The sequence below is a fragment of the Cucumis sativus genome, chromosome 3, assembly GCF_000004075.3.
Source record: "Cucumis sativus cultivar 9930 chromosome 3, Cucumber_9930_V3, whole genome shotgun sequence".
In the NCBI taxonomy this organism is placed as follows: Eukaryota; Viridiplantae; Streptophyta; class Magnoliopsida; order Cucurbitales; family Cucurbitaceae; genus Cucumis; species Cucumis sativus.
Genome location: NC_026657.2, coordinates 26,335,033 through 26,346,284, shown reverse-complemented (window position 1 = coordinate 26,346,284; position 11,252 = coordinate 26,335,033). Strand labels below are relative to the sequence as shown.

Genomic DNA, 11,252 nt, shown 5'->3' with positions numbered 1-11,252 from the left:
TCTAGTCGATCTTGTTTTCAATCAGGCTGATTTTTCTACAAAAGCATCTATAACTTTGTCATCTTGTTCAATAAGGTTAGTTTGAGGTGGAGGTTTCTGGTTTTTTGGCCTCCATTTTTTCCTTTAATTGCATTGGTAGGATTTATGTTATTCATTTCTATAGACATAACATATGAGTTTCTTCTTCTTGATTTTTCCTCGAGGAGTCTTGAACTGTCCTTTTTTTTTTATTCTCCCATTTTTCCTTTTATTGTCACACCCCGCCCCATGGACCTTCTTGCTTTTCTCGCGAGACGCGATGTGACTTGAGCATCTCTGGCGCGATTAAATGCCAAAGACACTCATCTTAAATCATTTACCTTATTTAAACGCCAAATACTTTAAATAACATGCTTTAGGTGATAAGGATTAATGCAGTCAGGTAAACTAAAACTTCAATCGCTTGACAGCTTCTCACCTAATAGGCCATTTCCTCCTCCTCTCCCCCCCGTACTCGGCCTTAATGTCACATCCTGGAAGTTAATTTTAAAACATAAGTCTAAACAATTTAGTGAGGATTTATGAAAACCTTTTCACAATTACCTTTGATAAAATTCTTTTCACCAAATCATAAATTTCAACACAAATCAGTTTATCAATAAACACATCATTTCATAAAACATATCGAAACACATAATTTTTACAATAGAATCCAATGAACTCGCAAATCACATCAATATACATTTTGTATAAATACCCATTAGTCACAATCATTTCTTTTGTCAAGGATCCTGAATCGTTCTCTACACTTGGTCTCATTATCTCGCGTTTAGACTGCTGTATCACCAGCATCCGAGAACATAGAGATTCGTTCTTGTTGCTTAGGCCGCCTAACACAATGCAACCCTTTTCTACATTGGCCGGCTTCACTGCACCATGCAGGCATTTTCTACATTGTTGTCTTTAAACTTATGTGCACATAACAGTTAGTTCATTCAAATGAAGCAACTAATGGTTTGAACACCATTTTATAATAATTTAAATCGCAATAATTGAAATCATGCTTTAAACATTACAAAACATGTTGTAAACATATAAGCTTTTCATATTTGAAACCCTCATTCAATCTTCAAAGCTTAATAAAGAAAGCTTGAAATCATTATAAAACATTAAAGAAAATCACTCACAAATATTTTTAAGAAAAGGTCACTCACCAAAGTTTACCAAAGATCATTCTTCCTTCTCTTTTCGTGGAGTTTTCTCGTGCAACAAACCACAATACTTAACACCTTGTTTTTCTTCTTCTTTTTGCAAGAGCAAAACAACACTTTAGCTCTTTAACAAAATCTTAGTGCTTACTTAATGACCAAAATCTTATTTATCAATCATTTCTTTCACCCTTTTTAAATGTCATAAAATTATAAGTAAACATCCATTATTCATCTGTCTATTATTTTATCTATTGTTAATTAACAAAAATTTAGTACAACTTATTATATTTGCAAACCAAGTAAAAGCTATGATTTTCTCCTGTTAAGACTTAAGGAAATATAGGTGTTTACAAATTCATAAAAAAAATTCTATGATTGTGAGTTACTGCAATTGGAAGTCTACATCCTAAATGATTCATGTTTTTTTGAAGTTCAAGACTAAAACAACATTAGGTCTTTACAACATGGTGCAATCTTTCACAATTTGGATTCGTTTGTTTGATACGAAGAGTGGCGAGTTTGACAGCTTAAAAAGTTCTCGTGATACATATGTCTTATTCTATCCTATGACCAGGCTGATCAATTGTTAATGGTATTTGGTAAAATTGAGTAGTGAGCTATTTATTTCTTTGAAAAGTACAATATATTCAAATTAAATTTCAACAAATTTGGTTAAATAGAGCCCAGATCTGAAGCTGAGGTCGAAGCCTATCTAACAAGTCATTCATTTATCAAACCTAGTCCTAGAGCTAAGGTTGATGTCTTTTCAAATTTGGTTAAATCAAGCTCAAATCTGAAACTAAGGTCGAAGCCTGTCCAACATGTCTTTTATTTATCAAACCTAATCCTATAGTTAAGATTGATGTTTTTACAAATTTGGTTAAATCGAGGCCAAAACCAGTCTACCAGGTCATTTATTTATCAAACCTAACCTCAAAGCTAAGATTAATGTCTTTTCAATTTTGGTTAAATCAAGCTCAAATCTGAAGTTGAGGTCGAAAGTCTGTCTAATAGATCCTTTATTTATCAAACCTAGACTTAGAGCTAAGATTGATGTTTTTCAAATTTGGTTAAATCGAGCCCAAATCTGAAACTGAGATCGAAACCTATTTATCAAAATTAGCTCTAGAGGTAAGGTTGATATCCTTGCTCATTTGATATTTTCTCTCTATAAAAAGTTAAAAAAAAAGTCCAAATACTTTATTTATTTCATTTGTCGACCTTTAAATATTTTCATGATGGACAAAGAGAGACGATAGACACACTATTTTGTTCTTCATTTTTTATTTTTTTATAGTAATTTATTATTTATGTTTATTTTATTTTTATAAAAGAATTTAAAATTTAAATTTAAATTTAATAAATAAATAAAATAAAAAGTGTTTTTCCACCTTTTTCTCAACCATTTCCACTATTTTTGTTTTTTCCCTTTACCCTCATCGACGCTCCTACTCTCTCATTCTCCCACTTTATCTATGATACCTTGTGTCCACTCCACTCATCTAAAAACAAAACTCAACTTTGTCCTAAAAGAGAAATGAGAGATTATTGAGAAAAATTAAGAGGTTGAGAATTTTTTTATCTGCTTGTATTGGATTTAAGTCGGGTATGTAAGTTTTTTTTATTTAGGCTAATTTAATTATTGAATGTTTTTAATTTTATGATTGAGTTGAATTATTTGACACCCATTTGACATTTTGCAAACTCTTTTTTATTTGGCCGTATTTTATTTGTTATTTTGCAAACCCTTTTTTATTTGGTCTAGCATTGTGCTTTATTTTATTTGGCCTCGTGCAAAATAGCATCCAGCTTTATTTATTTGATATAGCATGAGTTGTTTATTATTTGGCCATGTTATTATTATTATTTTTTGCATCTTGCTTTATTTTGTATGCTTATATTATTTGTGTTTGTTATTTTATCACAACCTCTTTCTATTATTTTATCTCATCCTATTACTTTATTTATTTTACAGCTTGCCTACAACTATTTCACAACCAGTTTATTTATCAAATTTTACACTATTTTATTATTATTATTATTATTCATTTTCTAGTTTGAATATAAAAATTTAAATCGAAGAAAAAGTATAACCAATTTATGAGTGTTATAGAGTGCCCATATGGTTTTGTGAACTACAAAACTCGGTAACTATTTTACGAGTATCATAGGGTTACCTTCCTACACACAACTAACTCCTTGATATAGTTGTTGACAACTTCCGCACCGCATCATGACAAGTAGTTTGGCTCATTAATCATTTTGAGAAATTTTTCAGTGTTTATTATCAATACTACAATTATTTAAAAGTTTGCTAACAATAACACACTATTATGCCAACAAAAGCTCTAACACATTGACACAAAAGCTCTAACACATTGACATCTATATATACTTAAGGACATGTCTTAAATTCAAATCCCCTCTTAATTTTTACTAAAAAGAAAACTCCAACCATTTTATTATTAATTATCATTTAATAAAATTGGACTTGAATATCAAAAACCAATTTAAAATTGAAAAAATATTTTGAATGATAGAATTTTTTTAAATTAATTACAAATATAACAAAATATCAATATCTATCAATGAAAACCACGATAGACCAAGATAATTATTTATCACACAATTAGTAATCAATCATACAGAGAGTAATATTTGCTATATTTTATAAACATTTTGGTTTATTTTGTTAAAAGTGAAAATAACCACTTTAGAAAAACTAACAAATCATTCGACTTACGGATGGAATTGGACCTATAGTCCAAGAGACCAAAATCAACTTACCTAGATAATTCAATAACTAAAATATAATTTACAATTTCAGAATATCTAAAAATTACATAAATATAAGATTTAATCCACTAATTTAAACAAGCCATTTTTTATCAACAAAAGAAAATAAAAATTCAAAATGATATATGAAATGAGAATAAAACTTCAGGGGTAAGCGGGAGGGGAGGGGAGGGGAGGAAATAATTTCCCCATAATGTAAAATGTCCATTTATACAACAAAATTAATAAAATCAAAGCAACTCCCAGCAAGAATTCTCCTCTCAAATATTATGCCTTTCCACTGCATTTATTTGTTCAAACAGATCGCTTGGATAAACAACGAGAATGAAACAAACACGTTGTTCGATATGAATTCAGGGGATTTCGGAAATACACTTCTTGCTGGCAAATTGCTTTGTTTGACCAGACTGAAAGTACATCCGCAAGATCAATACTAACCTGAGAAGAAAAGAAAAGACTATGCGAAGTAATTGTGATCCAATTCTACCTATAGTATAGTGCTAATTCTCCACTTGTGATACATAAACATGGAAAGGAATACAAGATAGTCTCCTTACTGGAAGTGAAGTGCACAATGGATTCAGCGAAAGATTTCAGATTAATACAGGCCCAACAACCTTAGCTCCATAACATGACTGGGGTCTAATTCAGGAACGTTCTTGTTATGTTCTCGATCTTCAACTATATATTCCTGAAACAAATAAAGCTATGTGAATTGAGTAAGCAGGGAAGGATTTGAGAAGACTAAAGGAAGCCAACAGTTGCGGCACAAAGGAGAAATGAAATGGGGGAAAATATAATTAAATTTGCAATATTTTTCTCTTTAAATTGTTACTGGACCTTTGTCAGTTCTTGCTTAGCGAGAACATGGTAGTGGCGTTCATTTATCCTCTGCCCGCATATAATGGCTATGAAGAAACCATAGAGTAAGCCAACCAAGATGATAGCCAAGACTGCAGAAAAGAAATTGTAGAACAAAGAATAAAAAAGACAGATAGTACAGCAACTACGGTTTTTTTCTAATGCCGGTACTTAATTTCATTCAAGGATTCATTCAACTGCATATCTTAATTTCTTAAATTCTTCTAATCAAATGAAACCAAAAAATTGTGAGAATATTCACTTACACTAATAAATCCAATACAGATATAAAAAATAAAAAGAAAGGAGTTAAGTAGGAAGCCTCAGTATACCAGCCATGGCATAGAACCCGTATGGGTGTTCTTCATAGCCAAACATTTCCCTTAGTTCCTCTCCGTAAAATTTATACACCAACACCCCTAAGAATGCCACAATCTGTTCAAAGCACATGGATAATAATGAACATTCAGCCTAACTCGTATTAAACACCTTGACACAGGTGAATGAGCCAATTGAACACATAACTACGCTAACGTACCAGTTGAACAATGATGAAAATGAACGCATGGTCCCTAGCAACAAGAAATTGAAACTTCAGTCTCAACCACCAGCGATCAGGAGGGACATTTGCACGTAACACAAACATAGCTCTGCACTCTGTACAATGAGCAAAAGCAAAGCCCTCCTGACAGAATTACTGAAATCGATTAGATGTCAAAACCTTGAAAACTTGATCATTCTTGAATTAGACAAGTTCGTAAAGGCATATGAAAGCAGATGTATTAGATTGATAACGGTAAGTAAAAGTTTTACGTGTAGCAGTTGATACCACAGTCCATTACCCAGGAAAAGTGTGAATTAAGAACAGAGAAGCAAACACGAAGTGAGGGAAAACTGACCTTTGTGGACCTCCAATTATCAAGACAAGATCTATGGACATACTTTTGAGTGCCTTTGCAATGGCATGGAGCAATTAAATCTTCTCCTGAAACCAAAATCATATTCATACTAGAAAAGGTAAACAAAATCCTTGGAAGAAGAAAAACAAGATATGCGTGTGTACTGAGTCTTAACCCACAAGTGAGCCTAAGGATAGCATTCTTATTTGTTAAATAAATACATGAGAAATATGTCTTAACTGATGTTGATGAAATAGGATTACACATTGAACAGAAAGGAATGTTAAAAACCTCCAGTGTCAAGGCATATACGACATTGTGGTTGGTCATTCACCAGATGACAAGTTTCATCAATGTTAGGATTGTGTAAATCATCATCACTAACAGAGCTCTCTCTCCCTATAGCTATAATCTCAGCAATCTCAGCAGAGGATGACGACCCCACAGACTGTGGCAGAAAATCCAATTGACTTAAAATGGGCGCACGTTCCAGAATATCATCTTTATTCTCATCATGATTTGGTACCAGTTGCATTGTGTTAAGCCTCGCTCTTGTGTCAGACTAGTAGAGTCATCGCCTGAGCTATTGTTCAAGTTGACCATTTACATGGAAACTAACGAGCCTGCATAATAGGGGAAAGTAAAACAATCAAGCTGCCACAGAATCACATACACAGAATATCAAAAAGTAAATATTTAACCACAAGATGATATTTCATTCTCTTCTCACAACTTCCACATCCTCATGCTATAGACCAATATTAGAAGACGCAATAACGATTTCTATATATTCCAAATCTAGGTGGAGGTGACCTTATATGCAACCTTAACCTTGGCTTTTATTTTAACAGTAAATAATATACATTATTTGTTTTCAGATAAAAGTTTATCGCTGCAAACCCTATACCGTTAATGTTAATACTTGAGTTTGTTCTCATCAAGTGCTTGAGATTCCTTGGGGCGCCATGGCCACAACAATTCACAGGAATAGAAGTGAACTCCTGGTACCTAGCCTACCAACGAGAAATTGGTTTGGGCTGGTTAGTATGTTAGACCCCCTATTATTCACACATACAAACGTAGGGGCAGAAAAGATAAGAACCAGGGGTAGCTTAACCTATTAGGTTTATGGAACATTCTGATGTGGGACCCACTGGAAGGTATGGGAGTATATAAGGGAATGTTTTTGGGATTACTGAAGGCATCATCATTGAGAAAAGAACAGCAGCAGCTTTTGGAGGAAAAGGCCAGCATTCTCAAATTAGCTGGAGTGTTATCCTTGTCTTTACTATTTTCTTCTTGTTGATATTGTCTAGTGTGGTATTTTTGTTGTTAGAGGAAAGTACATGAACATTGTCTTCTATTATAACTATATCTATATATAAATACAGAGTACTGTCTCTGTTTCTCTATTGCATTGTTGGGATTTTACTGAGTGGCAGGTGTTGGGTCCTTACATAGTACTTCCTGCCTTCTGGTATTGAAATCTTGCCAATTCATCAATCCTTCAGAGCTGTGGCAAGCTTGGGAGACAAGAGTGTAAGAAGTGTCTTCCTGCCAATTGCCACAACCTCTATAACTTCTTTTTTCATGCAATTCGGAATTCCATCAACTTTCTGAAATCCAAACTTATTCTTTTAGGAGTGATATAACCAACTACCAAGCTTACCAATCAGCCAATCCTATCCATCAAAGTAGAAAATTCTCCAAAATTCTATTCTCCAGTCAGGAGCAGTTCTTAGATCCTTAAATTTCCACAACACAATGAGAATTAGGTCCATGTAAAAATGTAAATGATAGACCTCAAAAACAATTTCAGAAACATTAGGCTCTTGATAGTAATATTGAAGCTTACATTATTAGCCTCAGTGAGGTGGTTTAGTTTCTTATGACAGTTAATCTACAAGTACAAATAATGTTTGTAAGAGAAACTTGACAGAATAGGCAGTAATTTTTTTTTTTTTTTTTTTTGAACCCATTAAGAAAATGGTATGAAACTAAAGCTCAAAGTATAAAGAAAACAAAAGGCATAAAGCAGAGTACAAAAGAAAGCAATCCGTATAAAAGAGACATAAAGGGCTTAAACAAAGAACTGGCTTGGCCATCAAAAACTAAGAATAACAGCAAGACTATGAAGACTATGAAGACTATGAAGACTATGAAGAGAATCTAAAGGAAAAGCTTCATAAGGTCATTTGTAGCTGCTGCTGCCGCCAAGGAGGAACAAAAACAGCAGAAAGAATTCTGATTCATGGAGATAAGAATTCTGATCCATGTATAAGAATGACAATCTACAACATCCAAATTGCAATCTCAAAATGTTCTATAACATTAGACTACGGCACTCAATCAACTAGAAACATGTTTGTGCATCTCTGCCATCATAGTTTGGAATCTGTCCTCAAAACGGTTTTCTAATTCGTTAATTCTATCCTGGAGTGTTTGTACCTCAGTTTTTCTATGTCGTTTAGATTCGTTAAGATGTTTTTCAGACTCATTAAGGTGACGCTCAAGATCGCATACCTTAGACGATGATCCAAACTCAGAAGGGGTAACACCTACCCCATAACCAAGAACACGTCCATGTTTCTCCGGTCCAACATTCCAAGGTACAGAATGATAACTTTCTGCAACACACCAAAGAGTATGGAAAGATTAAGTGAAACTTAAAGGAAATGAACACAAAAATACTTTTTATTCCAAAATACTGCAGTTTAAACATGACCAGAGATTATGCAAACTTCCTAGTACATTGATTAAGAAAAATAATGAGGCATGATTCAGTTAGTCAAAGATGCACTATATTAGCGGCAGTTCTTATCAAATACATATTTTTTGAGATATGATTTCTAAGTTAGACTGAAAATTTTACAAGAACCATTGAGTAATTTTCATGACTGTATAATTTTCTTCAGTAAGATTCATAACATGTGGAATGGAATAGCGATTATGAGATTTTCATTGATACATTGAAATGGAATAGCGATTAGGAGACAACAAGACAACAAAAACCCAACCCAAAGATGCCAGAATATGGATACAAAAGCGACTAACCCGAATCTGAACTGGAAACTAAAATAGAAAATTGAAAATGAAACTAACAAGCAGACAACCACTAACAAATACAACCACAGGAATAGCAATCAAAACACAAAACAATACATTAAAACAAAATTTCATCTCCAAAAACTACTGAAGGAATGATCGAACAAGGCCAGAGAGGATTCATGATCTAAACTTCAAGGATCCAAATGTCTTGCCGAAAAATGAACAGCTTCAAAGCAACAAATCACAATCTTTAACAAGGGATCTTAAATGAACTGGAAATAAATGTATTCCATAAACTATTATGAAGCGTGCCTATGTATAAAAAAAACCACCATCGCATTGAAGATATGATTCAATGAAATATATAAAGTGAACTCGTACAGATCTGAATAATTAATAATATTTAATCTTGCATTCAAACTATGATTTGTAAAGAACAGAGCATACATTATTCTGAGTGAGTTGTAAAGAACAGCAGTCTTCTATTGGAGGATCGAGATAGCTCTATATTCATATAAAGAGGTTGATGCATAAACACCCCCAATAGCTTTTGATTCCAGAGACACCGTTCCGCACGAAGCAAAGTGAATTAAAAAAGCAGTAAACATCAATCCTCAAACATACCTGGAATGTATCATATAGTACGTACTTCTAAACACAAGAAACTACCCCTCGGAGCGGTAGTAAGAGCGGTGGAATGCAGAATCAAATATGAAATCTACACAAGCGAGTAAGGGAGTTGCGACGAGCAGGGAGGGAGGCGAGTTGCGGCGAGCCCGGCGAGAGCTTCAGATGTGTGGAGAAAGGGAAATCAAGAGAGCTTGAAAATTGGGGGAAGAAAAGGGAAAATTGGAAGTATAAACTGACCCGATTATTTGGTTAACCCGAGAATTCAATAGTATCACCTCACCAGAAAAATAAAAATAAATAATTCATAAGCAAAAAAGACCTACCTCATCGGAACATTGCTATTTATTATATTTGGAAAATGGTATAGTTGGAAAAATAGGAATTCCATTTTTTAAGAAAAGGTTAAAACTAACCAAACCATTTTATTTTGATTTTCTTCTAAAATAACATTTTTAATATATATAAAATATCTTAATAAAAAAGTGATAAAACTTTATTAATAAAAAAGTTCATTTTTTTTTTGTTAAGGTTGTTAATATTCTTCGATAAAAAGTATAAGTTATTAATATCCTTCTATAAAAAGTATAGTTTTTTCTAAGGTTATTAATAATAACGTCCCAAACCTAGGATTCGTATCAGAATTTGGAATTTTGATCTCGAATATTTCCCTGCATCTCCTACATCCTTACTATTCTTAAAGGCTTATTAGAATGAAAGTTCTCCCCACAAACTAACACGAATCCTTTCAGCATGCTTTGTCCTCAAGCACATGCATTCTAGAAAAATTCTGCAGCATCATCCTTACTATTCTTAAGGTTTATTAGAATGAAAGTTCTCCCTACAAACCAACACGAGTCCTTTCAGCATGATTTGTCCTCACTCACGTGCATTCTAGGAAAATTCTCATGCGACCTGGCAACATCATCCTTACTATTCCTAACGACTTATTAGATTGAAAGTTCTCCTCACAAAACACAAGTCCTTTCAAACATGCTTTGTCCTCACTCACATGCATCCTAGAAAAATTCTCAGGATGTCACCCTATTAACTTGAAGCAATTATATGTTTGGTGACCTCCTAAGAATTTTCCTATGATGCGAGTGAGGGTATCCTATAAGACCAAACCACTAAAGTAACCACTGGTTGTAACTTTGTTAACTAGTTAGGTTTCTATTTCATTAGAACAACCTATGTAATTGAGTCTTAATCCTAAGTGTGTTATGAACTCATGTTCGTGAGGATTGTCCTTTGATTTGTATGGGTGAGAGTGACCAGATTGTCGACTCAATATGCTTATCATTTTGGGAACAAGACCGAGTGGGGAGCTATGAATATAATCACACAAGATGAAATTCATTTGTTCCCGATTTTAGGGTAAGTAAATGAGTGTTCCCTTAAATGATGTATTCAGAGAACAAATGGTCTTACCCTCTTTATGGCATGGGAGGGTTTTTGTTTATTGGTTGGACCATAAACAAGTTGTTCATTAAATGAGCAATGGTATTTAAGGACTATAAGTAACCTAAAGGTAAAACGGTAATTTGACCAAGTTGGTATTACGAACACTTGTGAATGACTAACTTACTAGTATTGGTTTATATTCGTGGACATAGAAATATATATACATTGAGAAGAGTTCAGATGTGCGTCTTTAGTGGCGTGCACACAGTTAACACAAATATTTATGAATGTGGTGAATGACATTAGTTAATTAATCTCATATCGTTGTGGCTTCTGATTTGTAGGTCCGTTAGGTCCCATTCCTAGCTCGTAAAGGGTAATGAAATTTATTTATATTGGTTGTAATTTGAAATGTTCAAATTCACGT

At 33.4% G+C, this 11,252-nt stretch overlaps 1 protein-coding gene across 5 annotated transcripts; it reads right to left on the bottom strand.

The window, feature by feature from the left end:
• Positions 1–4,034: 4,034 nt before the first annotated feature.
• Positions 4,035–9,714, bottom strand: LOC101221632 (E3 ubiquitin-protein ligase MARCH8). Of its 5 annotated transcripts, none has more exons than XM_011653396.2 (10): positions 9,419–9,708; positions 9,242–9,298; positions 8,270–8,373; positions 6,038–6,369; positions 5,747–5,832; positions 5,386–5,532; positions 5,180–5,282; positions 4,827–4,939; positions 4,544–4,677; positions 4,035–4,424 (listed from the first exon to the last, which is right to left on the bottom strand). In XM_011653396.2, exons 4-9 carry the CDS (start codon positions 6,279–6,281, stop codon positions 4,585–4,587), a joined length of 786 nt encoding a protein of 261 aa, XP_011651698.1. In that variant the 5' UTR covers positions 6,282–6,369; positions 8,270–8,373; positions 9,242–9,298; positions 9,419–9,708; the 3' UTR covers positions 4,035–4,424; positions 4,544–4,584. The 5 variants fall into 5 exon arrangements, with proteins under 5 accessions (XP_011651698.1, XP_031738714.1, XP_031738715.1 ...); XM_031882854.1 differs by having other exon boundaries at positions 9,242–9,341; positions 9,444–9,708; XM_031882855.1 differs by having other exon boundaries at positions 4,827–4,894; positions 9,242–9,714.
• Between the last annotated feature and the right edge of the window lie 1,538 nt (positions 9,715–11,252).